The sequence below is a fragment of the Bufo bufo genome, chromosome 1, assembly GCF_905171765.1.
Source record: "Bufo bufo chromosome 1, aBufBuf1.1, whole genome shotgun sequence".
In the NCBI taxonomy this organism is placed as follows: Eukaryota; Metazoa; Chordata; class Amphibia; order Anura; family Bufonidae; genus Bufo; species Bufo bufo.
The window spans coordinates 741,496,088-741,517,007 of NC_053389.1; the positions used below are offsets into that span (position 1 = coordinate 741,496,088).

Here is a 20,920-nt window from a genome sequence, read left to right on the forward strand (position 1 = left end):
CTCTATACACAAAATCCCGGTGACAGGTTCCCTTTAAGGTCTTTAAAAACACAGTCAAAATCTGATCTGAATGAGCAGTGGGTATCCTGCAGGGTGACAATGTTGTAATAGTGTTTAGTTTTTTCCTGGAATGAACTCCACTTTTTATTCCTTTTTGACAGATAACATTAAAGAGGTCCTGAGCCTTGACGATGAGATTCAGAATCTGGCGGCCGAGCTCTACCAGCAGAAATCTGTCCTCATTATGGGTCGTGGATTTCACTATGCAACCTGCTTGGAAGGAGCCCTGGTAGGTGGAGTAGTGGCGTTACTTTTGGCAGCGGATACACCGGCAGTGCACATAAAATTTACAATTTGGGGAGATGCCCACATACAGCTGCATCATTTAAAGAATTCCAATTTTTGCGTACAGAAGATACATTTTGAGTTTGGCTTGCAAAACCTTTCATATGGCTATGACACCCATTACGCTAAGGCTGGCCATACAGACAGCCTTTCATCCTGGCACCCTCCTTACCTCCATACATATACTCCTCTACCCAAGTGTGCAAGTGTTCTCAATAGGAAAAGAGGAATACACCGCTGCCAGACTTCTCTGGTGGCATTCCCCCCCCCCCCCCCCCCCCGAAAACAAAATAGATCGGACATGCTGAAATCCAACTGCCTGGTCCTTCTCTCTAATGTCTGCCGATAGTCACCCATTCCTGCTGAAATCAGCAGGTTTGTCTGCCATTCATCGAATGTATATGGTTCGCTTAGCTTAACTTAACCCTTAGGCCTCAAAGGCACAATCATATGTATTTATTGGTCTGCAAAATACAGGTCCCTTTCGTGTTACATCTGCATTTTTTGCGTCAATGGGTCCTCGGTCTGCATTTTGCAGCCAAGTATAGGATATGTTGTATCTTTTTGCGGAACTGACGTATAGATGCGGAAAGCACAAGATCTTCTGTGTGCTTTCCGCATCCGTATGTCTGTTTTGCAAAGTAATCGAATAGGTCCACAAAATGAAGATCACGGTCCAATTCCAGTAAATGGGTCCGCAAAAAAAAAAAACAGACTGCACACAGACCACATCCATATTCTGTGGATCTGCAATGTGTGGACCGCAAAATACATATGGTCGTGTGCATTCAACAATCCTTTAGGACTTTATTTAATAACGGCGGCTGGTCCGATATTGGTCTCCAGTGGATTTATTGTGTCGTTGAACACTTGTTCCCTGAGCCTTCTTATGGTTATATGTTGTATACATTGATTTTAAATCTATGCAATTTTTTTTCTCTTCTGCAGAAAATTAAGGAAATCACATACATGCATTCAGAAGGGATCTTGGCTGGAGAACTGAAGCACGGTCCACTGGCCCTGGTGGACAAACTAATGCCGGTTATAATGATCATTATGAGAGATCACGCCTACACCAAGTGCCAAAATGCTCTGCAGCAAGTGGTGGCAAGACACGTAGGTCCAGACGCATAAACTGGTGTGGTGGGAGTGACCTGCAGATTACTTGTATGGTGGTTTGGTTTTTTACGCATCATGTTTTTCCATTTTCTTTCCAGGGTCGGCCGGTGGTAATCTGTGACAAGGAGGATACAGAAACGATTAACTCAATCAAACGTACAATAAAGGTGCCTCACACAGTAGATTGTCTTCAAGGAATCCTCTGTGTGATCCCCTTGCAGCTCCTTGCCTTCCATCTTGCTGTGCTCAGAGGATACGATGTGAGTTGCATTGCTTTATCTTGTATTGGTCTCGGTTATGATCATGATCAAAATGCTGCTGGCTTGTAGCTCCATTGTGTGAACTGTTTGTCTTAGGCCAGACACACACGAGCGAGTGTGTCAGTGTGAGGTCCCGTTATGACCTACACTCCTTTTATAAGGCTGTGTGACCCCGAGAGTCCTGAGTCCTAATGGAGCAGCAATGCAGTTTTCTGACCAGCCTCTGTCCATTTCATGGGGTTCACCAGGTACAGGGGACCCATTCTCTTGATCGGTAGGACCCCCTGCCATCCGATAGTTATCCCTTATCTAGTGGATAGGTGATAACTTGTCATAATGGTAATACCCCTTTAATCTCACATTTTGATCCCTTGAGGGAGGCTTCTGTCCTGTCCTTCTCTTGTTTGATGTCACTGCAGCAAGAAGGGGTGAGACTAAAGGTGACCATACACGTTAGACTAACATTGGCCAAACCTGATGATACGGTAGGACTGGACGGCCAGCTAATGTATAAGAAGTACCCATTTGCCATTCATTTATTGAGGGAAAAAAAAAGATTGGGCATGTCCAATTGTCCTCCTGTACGCATTAAAAATACATGGACACATGGTCCCATATTAGCCACATGGGCTGTCTCTACCATAGTACATCTAGGGGAGAAGATCAGATGAGAGCTACACATGAGTCGTCAGATGATGAGATTAAAAGAAAGCAGACTGTAACATTCTGCTAACAGACTTTTTTAACCCTTGTATCTCAGACAGCTGAACAATTTTAATAAAGACCATTTGAAAAAAAGATTTTTAGCCCAAAATGAGTAAGTCTACTTTCACACTGGCGTTTTGGCTTTCCGTTTGTAAGTTCCGTTCAGGGCTCTCACAAGCGGTCCAAAACGGATCAGTTTGCAATGCATTCTAATGCATTCTGAATGGAAAAGGATCCGCTCAGAACGCATCAGCAGTGATGGTCAGTTCGCAGTGTTCGCCAGTGAACACATGCTGGCTGCCATCTTTAGTAAGGAAGACTCACCTGTCCGGCGATGCACAGGTAAGCCCTTACCTGTGCCGGGAGCCGGTCTGAAATCAAATGCAGTCACCGGGAGCAGGCAGTTCCGAGAACAGCCCGATGAAGGCCCCCGGCGGCTGTTCTCGGAACTGCCTGCTCCCGGTGACTGCATTTGATTTCAGACCGGCTCCCGACACAGGTAAGGGCTTACCTGTGCATCGCCGGACGGGTGAGTCTTCCTTACTAAAGATGGCAGCCCGCATGTGTTTGCTGGCGAACACTGCGAACTGACCATCACTGTGCATCAGTTCAGTATCCATTTAGCTTTGGAGACTGTGTCAGTGAAAACTGAGCCGTTTTCACTGACACAATCTGGCACAATAGAAAACTGATCCGTCCTCCATTGACTTTCAATGGTGTTCAAGACAGATCAGTCTTTGCTATGTTAAAGATAATACAAACGGATCCGTTCTGAACAGATTCACACGGTTGTATTATCTGAACAGATCCGTCCATGACGGATCCGCACAAAACGCGAGTGTGAAAGTAGCCTAAAATGCAATCATAAAAAATTGCCCCAAAGATGAGATGTACATAGCCTTTAATCTACTATAACCCCGTTCTCCGTTTTCCCTTAGGTGGATTGTCCTAGAAACTTGGCTAAGTCGGTGACCGTGGAATAAACCCAAGCAGTCCCACCAGAAGACACTATTTCTAAAAAAAAATTTTTTTTTTTATCCCAATTTTTACTTTTGTATATATGTTTCGGTGTTTTCTTTTGTTGTTTTGATCCATTTGCAGTTCTTTTTGGCTGCACCATGTAAATGATGAAGGGCAGAATATCGTACAATGGTAGATTCCATGGAGATCACACGAGTAGCCATTTCCTTCAGTTGCAGTAACCTTGACAGAGGTCTAGTGATTTGGGTTGACTCCTGTCCTGCCAAGTCCAGCACTTTATAACTCTGTCTGTTTACTCCCTGGCCACCTCATGGCCTGTGCCAAGAGGTTGTCTCCTGTCCTTGCAAGCAGCCATGCCACGTCCTACTCGTCTCCTAATTTCCTTTGTACATAACAGGCAACGAGTTGAAGACTCGGCGTCCGTAAAATAACCTGACACAAATGGTTATGTCAGACCCCTGGCGTAAGGTCATGTATGGAAGAATTTTTGGGACAACCGCTGCGCCAGGAGCTTCTTCCCCCTTCTACTTCCAATACATTTAGAATGACATTTAGAAGAAGGCTCACCCTCATGGACACATTGAATCCTGATTTTCCAGGAGGCCAGGACCACACATTCCATATTGGTTCAGAAAATCTGTCTGGTTTCTGCCAAACTGATAAAAAAATAATAATTCACGTTTCAAGGCCATCCTTGGTCTGCGGTTGTGTGGCCTCTTCCTCGGCACACTCAGTCTTGCTGACATGTCTGCACCCACCCTACTTTACTGCCTGATGACATAGGATATCGGTTGATGCTGGTTTTTCTGTACTTTTGCAGGTACTAGGTTTCTGTTATGTTTTAGCAATGGCAGCGTCCACCTTCTCCACACATTGCAGGGTCTGGTCTTCTGCTAAAAATATTCACCCACCATTATTGACATTTTATCTAGACCGTTATGGGTCCTATTTATATATCTTTATATATTCTAAAAACTACCTTTTTTACACCTTACCTTTACATTGCACGAAGGGCTTGTGTTTGACCTACCACAGAAATCTGGAATCGGGTCACTGTGAAATTGACCTCTCCGCCAGCCTGTTAGGGTCTCTCATTCCGGAGCCATCTGAAGGGGGCACCCAATGGGTGTCAATACTAGGCAGCATCTCACAAAGGCTAATTCTAGAAAACACACAATTTTCTCACAGGTGGGTCATGCTTTTCTTTACCAAGCCGCATCAAGGGTTTTATGGGAATAAATAGAATAAGGTTTATATTTTCCCCCCAACCCAAAACGGCACCACCCCTATTGGTAGGCTGCGTCTGGTATTGCAGTTCATCCCCATTCAGGTGAATATGGCAATACTAGACACAGTCCATGGTCAGTAGTGGTGCCGTCTCTGGGGAAGGGGGATGTTTTTCCTGCCTGGGACAACCCCCTTTTAACACTTTTTTTTTCTATGCCCCCTCCCACTCACTAAAATTAGACTCCTAGATATGAAATGAAGGCTTTACGAGACCTACATGTGCACTACTAGAGATGAGGATTTCTAGGAAAGACAATGTGACTTTTTTTATGCTCTCTCACGTCCCTTATTTTCTCTTTATTTTGTATTCGGTAGAATTTGTTGGTACTTTAGTGTTTAAATATGATTTTTGTCTATTTTATTTTCTGTTTTAACTGGAAAGAAATGTATAAAAGTTTCCATTAGATGGAAAGATGCTGTTCTCCTATTAATGAAAAAGAAGTTTACATCGGACCAAAGATGCGTACAGTGCTTAAAAAACAAAAAACAAAAAAACTCTTGGATTCTGTGAAACAATAAAGTTTGGACATGTCCATGCATTTACCTAGCTTGGAGTCTGTGTGCATTTAATTATCAGAAGGGCTGGGGTCCAGGAAATGAGAAGTTAAGAATGGGACATGCACCTTACTATTCTGGTTACTGCATAGTTAACGGATTACCCATGGCATTCGTGTAATAGTATGTAACATTGCAATCCCCTCTTGTAGCCTGTAGGTGGCACTGTTGCTGTTGAAGATTCTGTAGATTATTATTATTGGCAGCAGATTACAAATAACCATTGCGTCATACTGCATGCCTTCTAATAGAGGCGGCAGGCTTCACTCTATTTACTCTGCAGTCTAATGTCCTCTCTTAAAGGGGTTGTGTCACTTCAGCAAGTGGCATTTATCATGTAGAGGGAGTTAATACAAAACACTTACTAATGTATTGTGATTGTCCATATTGCCTCCTTTGCTGGCTGGATTCATTTTTCCATCACATTATACAATGCTCGTTTCCAGGGGTTACATCCACTCTGCAATCCATCAGCAGTGGCCGTGCTTGCATAGTATAGAAAAAAGTCCCGGCCTCTCTGGTGGCTAAGCCATGGGAGCACATATAGGCTAGTGCTTTTTCCTATACTGTCTAATGATGGCCACCGCTCGCTGCTGATGGATTGCAGGGTGGTCTGTAACCATGGAAACGAGCAGTGTATAATGTGATGGAAAAATGAATCCAGCCAGCAAAGGAGGCAATATGGACAATCACAATACATTAGTAAGTGCCTTGTATTAACTTTATCTACCTAATCAAACCATTTGCTGAAATGAGACAACCCTTTTAACCCCTGCTATTGGCCATTTCGGGAAGTACTGAATAACAGAGGTTAGGGTGCAGGGCTTGTGATTGCATCTGGGGCCAGATGGAGTCCAATGGTCCTCCTGAGGATCCCTTTACTATGAATGATGTCATAGGTGAGGGACCTGCCCACATTACAGCTGTCTGAATAAGGCCTTCATACCATTTATGAAACACTCAGCTGCTCCCATTTATATCACTTTGATTCCAGATTATTGTATTTTAATATATATATATATATATATATATATATATATAATATAATAATCACAGGTCGGCACTGCTGTATATGGTCACGGTGCACGAGTCTATGGGATGGCGTCCCAATGTAGAATCAATGAAAGAGACCGGCACTCGCTGTTGATAATTCTTTCTTTGTATCTATTCAGTCACATGTACAGGCAATAAGTGACGCGTGCGTTTCGGTGCTGCCGCACCTTCCTCAGACTTATCCTCATACAAAGAACATTTCATGTTTAAATAGAGCGCCCAAACACAGAGAAATGACATCACACAGAAAACCACACCCACCAATCAGTGTTAAAACAAAAACATATGAGTTCCTTTAAATTCACTTTAGTTTGTTCCTTACTTCTTTCTTCCTTCATTATGTTCGCTGTAAATAATATATAGAAAAAATCCATTTATTTTCTTACAAAGGATATTTTTGTCAAAAAATTATTTTCATTATTTTCTTTTTTCTTTTTCTTTTTTGTTTTAAAGTTTGTTTTTAATTGCACTATTGCAATACTCAAAAATATAACATTATAGAAAAATTATTATCCTGAGAAAAATATTATTATACCAAGGTGATCTATCAGAGGAAGCTTTGTACATTATACTCCCGGTTGAGTCCGTGGGGCTCAATCGTTCGTAATCGATGTATCCAATAAGCCTCCCTCTGCAGCAATAACTTGTTCCTATCTCCACCCCGACGTGGAAGGGGTACACTGTCTATAATCTGGTAACGCAACTGTGCCACTGTGTGTCTATGTGCATGGAAGTGGAATGGTACAGGAAATAATAAATTTTGCTTGCGGATGGTGGACTTGTGGTTACTAAGTCTGTCTTTCATCCTAGTGGAAGTCTCTCCCACGTACAATAGACCACAGGGGCACTTTAAAATATATATAACAAAACGACTGTCACAGGTAAAAAATTTTTTTATAGGTATGCGTTCGCCAGATTGTGGATGTGTAAAGTGTGTACCCTTAATCACACTAGAGCAGTGTACGCAATTTAAGCAGGGAAAAGTTCCCATTTTAGGAGTAGCCAGTACTCTCTGTATAGGTGCAGTTTTACTACTTCCAATGTCAGCCCGTACTATCTTATCACATATATTTGTGGCTCTTTTGAAGCACATCATAGGTGGTAGTTTAAACTCCACTACTTGTGGGTACGACTTTGACACAACGTTCCAATGTTTATTTATTATCCCTCTCAATCTCTGAGACCATGGATGATACTGAATTACAAGTGGAATCCGTGGTTCTTTTAGGGGCTTATCCTGTTGTTTTATCTCAACTCGGTTCCAGTCTCAGAATGAACGGATTGAGGGACCATGTGTTCTGAAGAAAAATGGGCCTTTAAACGTATATTACGGTAAAACCGTTGTAAGTCAGTATCAAGGTTGAACGTATCAAGGCTTCCAGTGGGGCTAAATGATAAACCCTTTTGTAATAAGTTCATGTCGGCCACACTCAGATTTTTAGAGGACAGATTGAATACTAAGTTTTTGTCCTTACCTGGGACCTCGTGATCCGTGGAGCGTCTGCCTCGCCTATGATGGCGCCCGGCTCGCCTTGTCTTGGCTTGCGTGGTCGTCGGCCTAAAAAAGGCGCCCGATATCCAGTAGAGACGTCGCTTCCAGAGCCGGAAGAAGCCGAACCCACTCGCCAGTCTCTCATACGAGAGAATGGAACCGCGACACCTTTTGCGTCCTGCCACCTGTATACTCGGTGGTGCAGATAATCCTCTGTATCCCGAAGAAACTAACCACAAGTCCACCATCCGCAAGCAAAATTTATTATTTCCTGTACCATTCCACTTCCATGCACATAGACACACAGTGGCACAGTTGCGTTACCAGATTATAGACGGTGTACCCCTTCCACGTCGGGGTGGAGATAGGAACAAGTTATTGCTGCAGAGGGAGGCTTATTGGATACATCGATTACGAACGATTGAGCCCCACGGACTCAACCGGGAGTATAATGTACAAAGCTTCCTCTGATAGATCACCTTGGTATAATAATATTTTTCTCAGGATAATAATTTTTCTATAATGTTATATTTTTGAGTATTGCAATAGTGCAATTAAAAACAAATAAACTTTAAAACAAAAAAGAAAAAAGAAAATAATGAAAATAATAATTTTTTGACAAAAATATCCTTTGTAAGAAAATAAATGGATTTTTTTCTATATATTATTTACAGCGAACATAATGAAGGAAGAAAGAAGTAAGGAACAAACTAAAGTGAATTTAAAGGAACTCATATGTTTTTGTTTTAACACTGATTGGTGGGTGTGGTTTTCTGTGTGATGTCATTTCTGTGTTTGGGCGCTCTATTTAAACATGAAATGTTCTTTGTATGAGGATAAGTCTGAGGAAGGTGCGGCAGCACCGAAACGCACGCGTCACTTATTGCCTGTACATGTGACTGAATAGATACAAAGAAAGAATTATCCACAGCGAGTGCCGGTCTTTTTCATTGATTCTACATTGGGACGCCATCCCATAGACTCGTGCACCGTGACCATATACAGCAGTGCCGACCTGTGATTATTATATTATCTACGGCTTTCAGGTACGAGCACGCTAAATTTCCATTATCAAATGAATACCTTTGCTTATACGGATGATGTGGCGAAAGACATTGTGGCACAGATCACCGCCCCATCTGATTTTTTGAAAATTCCTTCAAGTGAATTGAAAAGTCGGGATCTTGAGAAGGAAGCGAAACAGCTTATCTCATTAGAATTGCATGCCGCAACATTGGCGGAATATCACCGCACTGAAAAAATACCTCGAGGACTCCGAGTTAAACTGCGGCCGACTCTGTTTGGCGATAACTTGGACTATTGCACCCGTTTTGCCCAAATACTTAATAAATGCTCTTTGGATTTGATTGTACTTACTCTTGAGCATCTGACCGTTGCCATTGACGAACGCCAAAAGAGCATTGACAACATTAAGCAACAGCTGAATAACTGCTTGAAGCCGGAAGAATTCACCGCACTACAGGACAAACTTGACAAACAATGCAGCGAGCTCCGCTCCAGGATCGAAGCTACAAAGCGATCCAAGTTTCTTCGGGATACAGAGGATTATCTGCACCACCGAGTATACAGGTGGCAGGACGCAAAAGGTGTCGCGGTTCCATTCTCTCGTATGAGAGACTGGCGAGTGGGTTCGGCTTCTTCCGGCTCTGGAAGCGACGTCTCTACTGGATATCGGGCGCCTTTTTTAGGCCGACGACCACGCAAGCCAAGACAAGGCGAGCCGGGCGCCATCATAGGCGAGGCAGACGCTCCACGGATCACGAGGTCCCAGGTAAGGACAAAAACTTAGTATTCAATCTGTCCTCTAAAAATCTGAGTGTGGCCGACATGAACTTATTACAAAAGGGTTTATCATTTAGCCCCACTGGAAGCCTTGATACGTTCAACCTTGATACTGACTTACAACGGTTTTACCGTAATATACGTTTAAAGGCCCATTTTTCTTCAGAACACATGGTCCCTCAATCCGTTCATTCTGAGACTGGAACCGAGTTGAGATAAAACAACAGGATAAGCCCCTAAAAGAACCACGGATTCCACTTGTAATTCAGTATCATCCATGGTCTCAGAGATTGAGAGGGATAATAAATAAACATTGGAATGTAGTGTCAAAGTCGTACCCACAAGTAGTGGAGTTTAAACTACCACCTATGATGTGCTTCAAAAGAGCCACAAATATATGTGATAAGATAGTACGGGCTGACATTGAAAGTAGTAAAACTGCACCTATACAGAGAGTACTGGCTACTCCTAAAATGGGAACTTTTCCCTGCTTAAATTGCGTACACTGCTCTAGTGTGATTAAGGGTACACACTTTACACATCCACAATCTGGCGAACGCATACCTATAAAAAATTTTTTTACCTGTGACAGTCGTTTTGTTATATATATTTTAAAGTGCCCCTGTGGTCTATTGTACGTGGGAGAGACTTCCACTAGGATGAAAGACAGACTTGGTAACCACAAGTCCACCATCCGCAAGCAAAATTTATTATTTCCTGTACCATTCCACTTCCATGCACATAGACACACAGTGGCACAGTTGCGTTACCAGATTATAGACAGTGTACCCCTTCCACGTCGGGGTGGAGATAGGAACAAGTTATTGCTGCAGAGGGAGGCTTATTGGATACATCGATTACGAACGATTGAGCCCCACGGACTCAACCGGGAGTATAATGTACAAAGCTTCCTCTGATAGATCACCTTGGTATAATAATATTTTTCTCAGGATAATAATTTTTCTATAATGTTATATTTTTGAGTATTGCAATAGTGCAATTAAAAACAAATAAACTTTAAAACAAAAAATAAAAATAAAAAAGAAAATAATGAAAATAATTTTTTGACAAAAATATCCTTTGTAAGAAAATAAATGGATTTTTTCTATATATTATTTACAGCGAACATAATGAAGGAAGAAAGAAGTAAGGAACAAACTAAAGTGAATTTAAAGGAACTCATATGTTTTTGTTTTAACACTGATTGGTGGGTGTGGTTTTCTGTGTGATGTCATTTCTCTGTGTTTGGGCGCTCTATTTAAACATGAAATGTTCTTTGTATGAGGATAAGTCTGAGGAAGGTGCGGCAGCACCGAAACGCACGCGTCACTTATTGCCTGTACATGTGACTGAATAGATACAAAGAAAGAATTATCAACAGCGAGTGCCGGTCTTTTTCATTGATTATATATATATATATATATATATATATATATATATATATATATATATTTTTTTTTTTTTCTCTTTTGCACGTTACCAATTTGTGGACAGGGTAGGAGCTGTGAAATTAATGGTAAAGGGAATCTATCGCCAAGTACAGTTGTGTTCAAAATAATAGCAGTCAGACATAACTAACCTGATCAATCACTGTTTTTAGTAGAAATGATATTTCTACATGGCAAATGATTTACTAGCAGGTGTAGTAGAGTAATAGAAATCCAACAGACCCAACAGTCATGCCATGCATGCTGCTGATTCTGTGTAATTGAATCACTATTTGAAAGGGGCATGTTCAAAATAATAGCAGTGTGGAGTTCAATGAGTGAGGTCATTAATTCTTTGAAAAACAGGTGGCAATTATTGTCCTTATTTAAGGAAGGAAGGCAGCAAATGTTGTACATGCCGGTTACAGTGCATTTCTCTCTTAAATTCTGAGGAAAATGGGTTGTTCCAGACATTGTTCAGAAGAACAGCGTACCTTGATAAAAAATAGATTGGAGAGGGGAAAACATATAAAGAAGTGCAGAAAATGATAGGCTGCTCAGCTAAAATGATCGCAAATGCTTTAAAATGGCAACCAAAACCTGAAAGACGTGGAAGAAAGTGAAAAACTACCATTCAAATGGATAGAAGAACAGCCAAAATGTCAAGGACTCAGCCAACAATCATCTCCAGGAAGATCAAAGAAGGTCTAACATTACCTGTGAGTACTGTTACAATTAGAAGACGCCTATGTGAAGCCAAGCTATCTGCAAGAAGCCCCCGCAAAGTCCCTCTGTTGAAAAAAAGACATGTGCTGAAGAGGTTACAATTTGCCAAAGAGCACATTGACGGCCTAAAGAGACATTCTATGGACTGATGGAAGTAAGATTGTTCTCTTTGGGTCTAGTGGCCGGAGACAGTTTGTCAGACGACCCCCAAACACTGAATTCAAGCCACAGTGCACTGTGAAGACAATGAAGCATGGTGGAGCAAGCATCATGATATGGGGATGTTTCTAATACTACGGAGTAGGGCCTATTTATCGCATACCAGGGATCATGGATCAGTTTGAATACATCAGAATACTTGAAGAGGTCATGCTGCCTTATGCTGAAGAGGAAATGCCCTTGAAATGGGTGTTCCAACAAGACAACGACCCCAAACACACCAGTAAACGAGCAACATCTTGGTTCCAGATTAATAAGATTGACGTTATGAAGTGGCCAGCCCAATCCCCGGATCTTAATCCAATAGAAAACTTGTGGGGTGACATAAAAAATGCAGTTTCTGAGGCAAAACCAAGAAATAGAGAAGAACTGTGGAATGTAGTCCAATCATCCTGGGCTGGAATACCTGTTCACAGGGGCCAGAAGTTGGTTGACTCCATGCAACACAGATGTACAGGAGTTCTCAGAAACAGTGGTTGTACAACTAAATATTAGTGAAGTGATTCAAGGGAAAGCAAAATCTTCAAACATTTTTCAGTTTATACAGTGAATGTTTGAGTTTGTAAAGAAGAATACAAACACTGCTATTTTTTGGAACAGTCAAATATTGACTTTTCTTGAATTTATTTAGAGGAACAACACATTGTATATATTTTTCTTCATGTTTTGATCTGGAATAGAATGTGTAGTGTTCCCAATGCATTTGTGTGTATGGAAATAAAAGCTATTAGAAGGACTTTGAGCTTTATTCACTTTTTTAAACACACTGCTGCTATTTTGAACACAACTGTACTTCAACAATAAACCAAGTGTACTCTTAGATTTATCACCTCCTGATTAAAACATCTCTGGATCCCATCCAGATCTGTGCTCCTGTTCCTGAGAAATTCTGTTTATTTTTATGTGCAAAGAGGGCGTCACTGTTCCACCAAAAGCTCTGCTTTATTGCACCCCCCCCCCTTCCCCCCCCACACACACACACACACACTCTTTGACGGGGCCGGGCAGTGGCGATGTATTGTCACCTGGCCCTGTGTTTTCTTTGGCAGTTGGCGCATACACAAGGAGCGGAGTCTAGGGTGCAATGAAGTGCAACGGCGGCAGTCTCGTTGTGCCATATGCATATTACAAAAAAACATGGATTTGTCAGGTACAGAGGCACCGATATAGATAGGGACAGAAACGTTTTAATCAGGAGACCATAAGCAATCTAACAGTACACTTGGTTTAATATTGAGCTACGTGGTGACTGATTTCTTTTAAAGCCCAAGTGGGTTTTATTTGGTGATGACAAGTGTCCATAAAAGTGGATCCCACCCCCCCCCCAGATGTGACCTGAATCTCGGAGCAGACAGTCTGTAATAAATACCTTTTCCTGCTAGCAAAAAATACATTTTACCTTAATGTCCTGGTATTACCTTTCAAGCTGTGGAACTTGGCAGGCTCTACAGAGAGAGGACTTCCGGAGCTGAGCCCGGTCTGCAGACCTGTATGCTGCCTATAAATTCTATACATCAGTAGGATTTATGGAGCGTGAGAATCCTAAATGTGTAAGTCCACGGTTTGGATGAAAAGTGCACGGTCGCTCTCTAGAGTTCTCATCATAGGATGCGTTCAGGTTGCTGGTTACAAAGTCTAGGACCGGGTGGCCACTAGGGACTTCCTTGTAAAAGCAGAGCTTTGTTCTAGCACAAGATGGATGAAGCAGTAGCCGATATGAGTTACACAACCCGCACCGTTGAGTCAGGAGGGAGGACCTATGCATTGGATTGCAGGTTATATTTGTAGGACACAATGGGGGTCATTTACAGTACAAAGAGTTTTACACCAGTTTTTGGCATTGAAAAAAAAGTAGCAAGACCCTTATAATAAATGCTTATATGATATCTTTTCGCACCGCCGTTTTTAAGCTGTCCTTACCACTTGGGAGGTGCAGGCGCTGGGACTTCAGATTCAGCAAATTTCGTTTACACCTGAAAACGGGAATAATAGAGGAGTAAAAACTACTCCTGTCAGCGGCTGGGAGTGTTTTTTCTTACTCCAGGCGCACAGACTGCCGACGGTGCAACTTATTGATGATGAGGCTCACGCCCTGCCATAAATTAGGTGCATGGAGTAAACAAAGACCGGTGTAAAAAAGACGGTCACTGTAAATGACCACCAATGTGGAAAGTTGATCTGCCAGTGGAATCAGTCAGGTTGTTGTGTATCCATCTTAAAGGGGTTGAGTAGAATTACAAAAACATGTCTGCTTCCTTCCAGCAACAGTGCAACACCTTCCACCTTCCATCTTAAAGGACATCCGTCAGCAGATTTGTACCTATGACACCGGCTGACCTGTTACATGTGCGCTTGGCAGTTGAAGACATCTGTGTTGGTCCCATGTTCATATGTGTTTGCAGTGCTGAGAAAAATGATTTTTTAAATATATGCAAATGAGTCTCTATGAGCAATGGGGGCGTTGCTGTTACTCCTAGAGGCTCTGCCTTCTCTGCAACTGCTGCGTCCTCTCTAGGCAAAGGGGAGTGATTTGAACATTTATATTTATTTATTTATTTTTTAAACCTTTTTTTTTTTTTTATTCCCCCTAGGTGACTATAACATGCAATCCTTAGATTGCCTCTTGCATTTGGTAATGGATATCTATGCATTACAGAATACTAAATTCAGTTTATTCCAGTGCAGTCCTGCCACCTGCAGGCCTGCATTGGAATATACTATTAATGGGCATGGAAGCCTTGTACAGGCTCAGGCCTATTACTAGTATGGCCTGTCTTTCCCAATCTTAGCCAGGGGAAGGTGGCCCAGGCCGGGAAGCACGCGGCTCCCGATTTTAATGCTCCCAGATGCTGTGGTCGCATTTGACCATGGCATCTGGGAGGTTGAGGTCCGGAAAAGGGTTAAAGCGGTTGTCCCATCTCAACATTTATGTCATATCACTAGGATATGCCACAAAAAACAGATGCAGGTCCCACCTCTGAGACCCGCTCCTATCTCTAGAATGGGGCCTCCGAAGTAAAAGGAGAGCAGTCGCACCTGCATGCCCGCCCTTCATTTCCCTGCTATGGGAATTCTGAAAATAGTCGAGCACTGGCTCAGCTATTTACGTCGCTCCCATAGCAGTGAATAGAAAGGTGCACTTCCATATGGGACTCACTTGGCTATTTTCTGAAGTTCCATAGCAGTAAATCGAGAGGACACTGCGCATTCGTAGTGTGCTCTCCTTCACTGTGGGGGCCCTGTTCTGGAGACAAGAGTGGGTGCTAGAGGTGGGATCCGCACCTATATGACATTTGTGGCATAACTTGGTGATATGCCATAAATGTTGACATGGGACAATCCCTTAGGGCAGTGGTGGCGAACCTATGGCACGGGTGCCAGAGGCGGCACTCAGAGCCCTTTCTGTGGGCACCCACACCCTGGAAAAAGTCTATGGTGTACCAATATGCCCTAGACTTTTCCTGCCATTCATCAGCGCCGGGCGCACTATGAACAGCACAGGCAGCACATTGAATATAGGCAGGCTATTATTGCTGAATGATAAAGTACATGGAAGATATACTATATTGGACTGTAGTATTCAGGTTAAATTGCCGTGTTGGCACTTTGCTATAAAGATGAGTGTTTTGGGTTACAGTTTGGGTACTTGGTCTGTAACAGGTTAGCCATCACTGCCTTAGGGTATCGTTCATTCTTTTTGTAAGGATGATAAGCTGATTATAGTGTGTTCCTCTTCTGGGAACTGACGAGTGCCCATCAAAATCAATGACCTGTTCATATAATGTACAGACATACTGGATCCTCCAACATGCAGTTGCTCTCCACAGAGAAGGGTCATGAATGAAGGGCCCTCACTCTGTTGACTCAGAATCTCATGTTTTCTGTCAGAGAACTGGAAAATAGATATTTTGCATACTTTTTTCCTAGGGAGCTTTGCCATAAGGGTGAACTCGCACCCTGCAGGAATTGACCCTGACTTTGATATTTGACTCTGACATCTGAGTTTGACTTATCGTCTTTATAGGTCAGGGTCAAAGTGAGAATGAGTTATAGATATACTGTGCTAACTCACACAACCAAAGAAAGTCTACAGCTAAGCTTATAGCTCTGTGTCTGAACTGCTATAAGCGGACATATCACACATCACTGAAGCTAGAGCTCAGTGGTTTAGATGCTTGCCTCACATGCAGTGTTCTTGGGTTCAAAACTCCTATCAGTCTTTAAAAAAAATTGACATTTTATTGAGCCCTAGAAAATATACAAATTCAAGTGATGTGTGACCCTGATGTCTGACTTTTCTCTTCTCACTAGTCAGCGTCGCAATGACTTTTAGTTTCATTGTACTTTTAATATGCTTAATCACATAGATGAAGAAAATCCTTCCAGTTGCTGTCTGAAGCTATAGCTCAGTGGTTTAGATGCTTGCCTCACATGCAGTGTTCTTGGGTTCAAAACCCCTATTTTATTGAGCTTGTGTGAAAGGGGCCTTAGGGTTCAGCTTGCAACACAAAGGGGTGTGGCTACATGGCGACATTTAAAGGGAACCTGTCACCTCCCAAAACCATCCCAAGCCGCTAGCAGTGTCTTTCTAATGATGCCTTTCTTCCTGAAGGCAGATACAATGAAAGTACTGAAAACGTTTTTTTTTATCCCCTGCCCAGTGCGCTTCTTCACACATGCTTGAAGTCAAGGGGGCAACGGCCTCCTTGCTTCAAGTCACGGTAACCACGCCCCCTTCCCTGCCCCTTCGCTGTTCGGCAAAGGCAGCCGAACTCTCGTGCATATGCGCTGTCAGTCACAGCGAAGGGGCAGGAAAGGTGACAGGTTCCCTTTAATATAATGCATTTCAGTGGTGTCACAATGCGACAACAAAGGGTTAACGGTCTAGCTGCGTGAATCATACTTTCACTTTGTGCCAGTCATCTTATAGACCTTATCTATAAATTACTAAAATGTCATAAATAGCGTTGAGGGAATCCGAACTGCAAAGTTAGGGTCCGTACCGACCTTTGCGAGTTCGGGTACCTGAACTTTGCCGCAAAACTTCAGGATGGGTGTTCGGGCATTTAATAAGGCTTGTTGAAAGGCTGCAGAGCAGCCAATCAACAAGCTTTTAAGCTGTGGGCACTTAAAAGCCATGCCTAGTAATGGCATGGCTGTGATTGGCCAGTGCATCATGTGACCCAGCCTCTATACAAGCTGGATCACGAGTAGCACCGCCCATCAGCTCTGAGTAGTGCAGGGACAGGAAACAGGCAGCTGAAGTGAGGGAGAGTGTTAGGAATCTCATCTTGCTATTAATTCTGTGGGTGACCTATAGTGAAATTACCCCGATATGTCAGAGCTGCTGCAGAAAGTGCGGGACGTCTGTGCGCACTTTCAGCGTTTTTACCCTGATGCTGCTCGCCTGTCTGCGCTGCAGCGTAACTTCGGCCTTCTCGCTCACCGCCTCATATGCAACGTGCCCACAAGGTGGAACTTCACCTTGCACATGCTGGAGCGACTGTGTGAGCAGTGAAGTTTCAGCTGCAGCACGCATGGTTGAGTCGCTTTGTAGAACAGCACCACTTTACCACCAACGAGTGGGCCTCCATGCGGGACGTGGAGTACTCCACCAACATGGCCAACGCTGATGACGCCGTCCTCAGCGTTACTATCCCACTTCTATGTCTCCTTGACAAAAACACTTCAGGCGATCATGGATGAGGTGGTGGCACAGTAGGAAGAGGAGGAGGAACAGGGATTATTCCCATAGTTTTCAGGCCAGTCGTCAACAAGTGGCTCAGGTGGGTCACTGCACCAACAGCGGCCAGGTACACAACTGTCCAGCCAGGGCAAAGTGTTGGAGGATGATGATGATGATGAGGAACCGTGTACACCGCTTCCACCTACACCGTCTCCTCACTTTGACCTCTGCCTCCTAGTTCAAGATTATTCTTTTTTATTTTTTGCATTCTACGTTATTTTAAGTCATTTCCCTATCCACATTTGTTTGCAGGGCAGTTGTCCTGCTCTTACCTACCTCTAGCTCTTACTACGAGTATTTTACAGCCATTTTAGTGCACCAAAGTTCGGGTCCCCATTGACTTCAATGGGGTTTGGGGTTCAGGTTCCGAACCCGAACTTTGACCTGATGTTCGGCCGAAACCGGCGAACCCGAACATCCACGGTTCTGCTCAACACTAGTCATAAACACTTATTTAAGCCACATTCTTATAAGTATGGCGCTTTCAGACGAGCGAGTTTTCCACGCGGGCGCAATGCGTGATGCGAACACATTGTGCCCACACTGAATCCGGACCCGTTAATTTCAATGGGTCTGTGTACATGAGCGTTGTTTTTCACGCATCACTTGTGCGTTGCGTGAAAATCGCAGCATGTTCTATATTCTGCCTTTTTCACGCAGCCCTGGCCCAATAGAAGTGAATGGGGCTGCATGAAAATTGCATCTCATCCGCAAGCAAGTGCGGCTGCGATGCGTTTTTTACTGATGGTTCCTAAGATATGTTGTTTGTAAACCTTCAGTTTTTTATCACGCGCGTGAAAAACACATCAAAATGCATTGCACCCGCGTGAAAAAAACTGAACGCAATCGCAGGCAAAACTGACTGAACTTGCTTGCGAAATTGCGCATTTATAACTGAACACATCCGGACCTAATCCGTATCGTTCGTCTGCAAGAGGCCTAAGATTACACCACGCAACAAAAAAAAAACTTTTCGTCTGCTACTGGGCAAAAACCATTTGTCCTATACTAGATTGAGTGTGCGGATTACAAATCCGAAGTCAGAATTGTTGTAACACGTCACAAAATTTTGCTATGCATAAGTATGCCTAAATGTATTAAGCACTTGGAAAGCATTGAATAATTTTGAACAGAACGAGTTTTACTCCAACAAGTACCTGATCTACATCAAAGTTTGCGTAGTAAACAGTGTATGAAAATGTAATGAAATAAAATTTCAAAAAGTCTCGTTTTTCAGTTTAAAAGTCTTACTTGAGCAAGGCCCAGTACTGTTAAAAGTGCTTCAGGCATCTGCTTTTGCGTTTGTGAACGGTCATATTTTCCCGTTGCAAAAAACAGCATTAGTCCCCCAATCATGTTGGGATTCCAGCGGCCTTAATACCTGTTCTCCATTGTAGAAATATCTTTATGGAACCACTCACAATGTTCGTCACTTACGTGTCCCAAATTGGTTGGGAAAAAGTCAAGATGGGAATGTAAGAAATGCACTTTCAATGACATTCGGCAGCCAAGTTGTTCATATGCTGTAAGCATGTTGTCTACTAATTCAGCATAGTTTGCAGCTCGTCTGTTCCCAAGGAAGTTCTGCACTACTAGCACAAATACATCAGCGAGCTCATTTTAGTATAAATCCAGTTTTTCTCTCAGTAGAAAAATCATTGTTGCGCGGTGTAATGAGTGTTTATAAGGTCAGAAATCAGAGATAAGGAGCCATCAGGTGAGCTGCTTGACAGAAAGCGTAAAAATACAGAGTCTGCTACTAGAGAATCTCAAGACTGTACAGAGAAAGGGGCTGAACATTTTTTAATAAAGACCAATTATAAAAATGAGTACAATGCAATCGGAAAACATATTGCCTCCAAAGGTCTACATAGATTTTAAGCTCCCTTCTAGCTGAATCTGTACAATGAGAAGATATTTTGTGAGATTATAGGGCCCTGTTTCTGGTTACTTTTCATATTAGCCATTAGGTTTGAGAGAATCGACCATCATATCATAGTCGATTTGTTTAAATACATAGATTTTAATGCTGTATCCGTACAGCATTAAAATGTATTGGCTCCGTGGAGCCAAAGTTAATTTCTCCCAAAGTCAACCAAGACTTTGGTTAATTCCTACTGTATTCATATCTGCGTATTGAAAAACAATTTAAAATAGCAATCCTCATCTCCACTCGTCCCTAACGAGGATCATGACTGATGGGCATATGCCTAAGGAAATGTTGGAAGCTACTATTGTCACCTTACCAAAACCCGGCAAAGAACCAACTACCCCCCAAAACTTCCGGCCTATCTCCCTTCTCAATACTGACCTAAAGATCTATGCCAAACTTTTGGCAAATAGATTGGCGGCGATTATTCCAGCCTTGGTAGCTTCCGACCAAGTGGGATTCGTCTTGGGCAGGCAGATCACGGATAACTCCAGGAGAGTGCTCAACCTACTGGATAGGGTCAATAGGCTAAGACTGCCTTCAGTGTTCCTTACCCTGGATGCTGAGAAGGCATTCGACCGGGTAAATTGGTCGTTTGCCTTCTCGGTACTCCAAAAAATGGGGTTTCCTGCTACTATCATTAGAGCTATAGAAGCACTGTACAGAGGCCCTGCTGCTCGAGTTTTGACCAATGGTGTTCTGTCAGATCCCTTCAATCTCTCAAACGGCACTAGACAGGGATTCCCCCTTTCCCCTTTAATATTCATACTATCCCTAGAGCCACTAGCGCAGGCTATCAGGCAGGCAGACAGGGTCTCAGGGATTCAGATTGGCGATAGGCAACATACTCTCTCTTTATATGCGGACGACATCATCCTCTCCCTAACTAACCCCGTCCGGTCATTACACGAAGTTAGGAAGATTATCCACATATATGGCTCCCTATCATTTTACAAACTTAACGAAAGTAAATCTCAAGCTCTCCCACTTTTTGTCCCCAACCAGGTTCTAGAGGATCTAAAAAAGCTTTACCCCTGGGACTGGCAGACCACAGGGGTCCAATACCTTGGGGTTCAACTTACCCCCACTATTCAAAAACTGTATGACGCAAATTTTCCTCGATTTCTCCTAGACCTTCAAAAGGAACTAGCAAAAATGGAGATATCGTGGCTAGGTAGACTGGCAGCCTTTCAGCAGCATGTGCTCCCTAAACTGCTTTATCTGTTCAGGATCCTCCCAATGGAATTACCCACTTCCTTTTTCAATGCTGTT

General features: G+C 42.9%; 1 protein-coding gene across 3 annotated transcripts in view; it reads left to right on the forward strand.

The window, feature by feature from the left end:
• Positions 1-13,680, forward strand: part of GFPT1 (glutamine--fructose-6-phosphate transaminase 1) — a 49,816-nt gene extending 36,136 nt beyond the window's left edge. For 2 of the 3 annotated variants that reach the window (XM_040414451.1, XM_040414452.1), the window contains 4 exons: positions 162-289; positions 1,294-1,461; positions 1,563-1,724; positions 3,368-5,245. In XM_040414451.1, coding sequence (XP_040270385.1) covers positions 162-289; positions 1,294-1,461; positions 1,563-1,724; positions 3,368-3,412 — 503 coding nt within the window. In that variant the 3' untranslated portion in view covers positions 3,413-5,245. Of the gene's footprint in view, positions 1-161; positions 290-1,293; positions 1,462-1,562; positions 1,725-3,367; positions 5,246-13,667 lie in introns of those variants that run through there. The other variant, XR_005775639.1, reaches the window with a different exon arrangement.
• Positions 13,681-20,920: the final 7,240 nt, after the last annotated feature.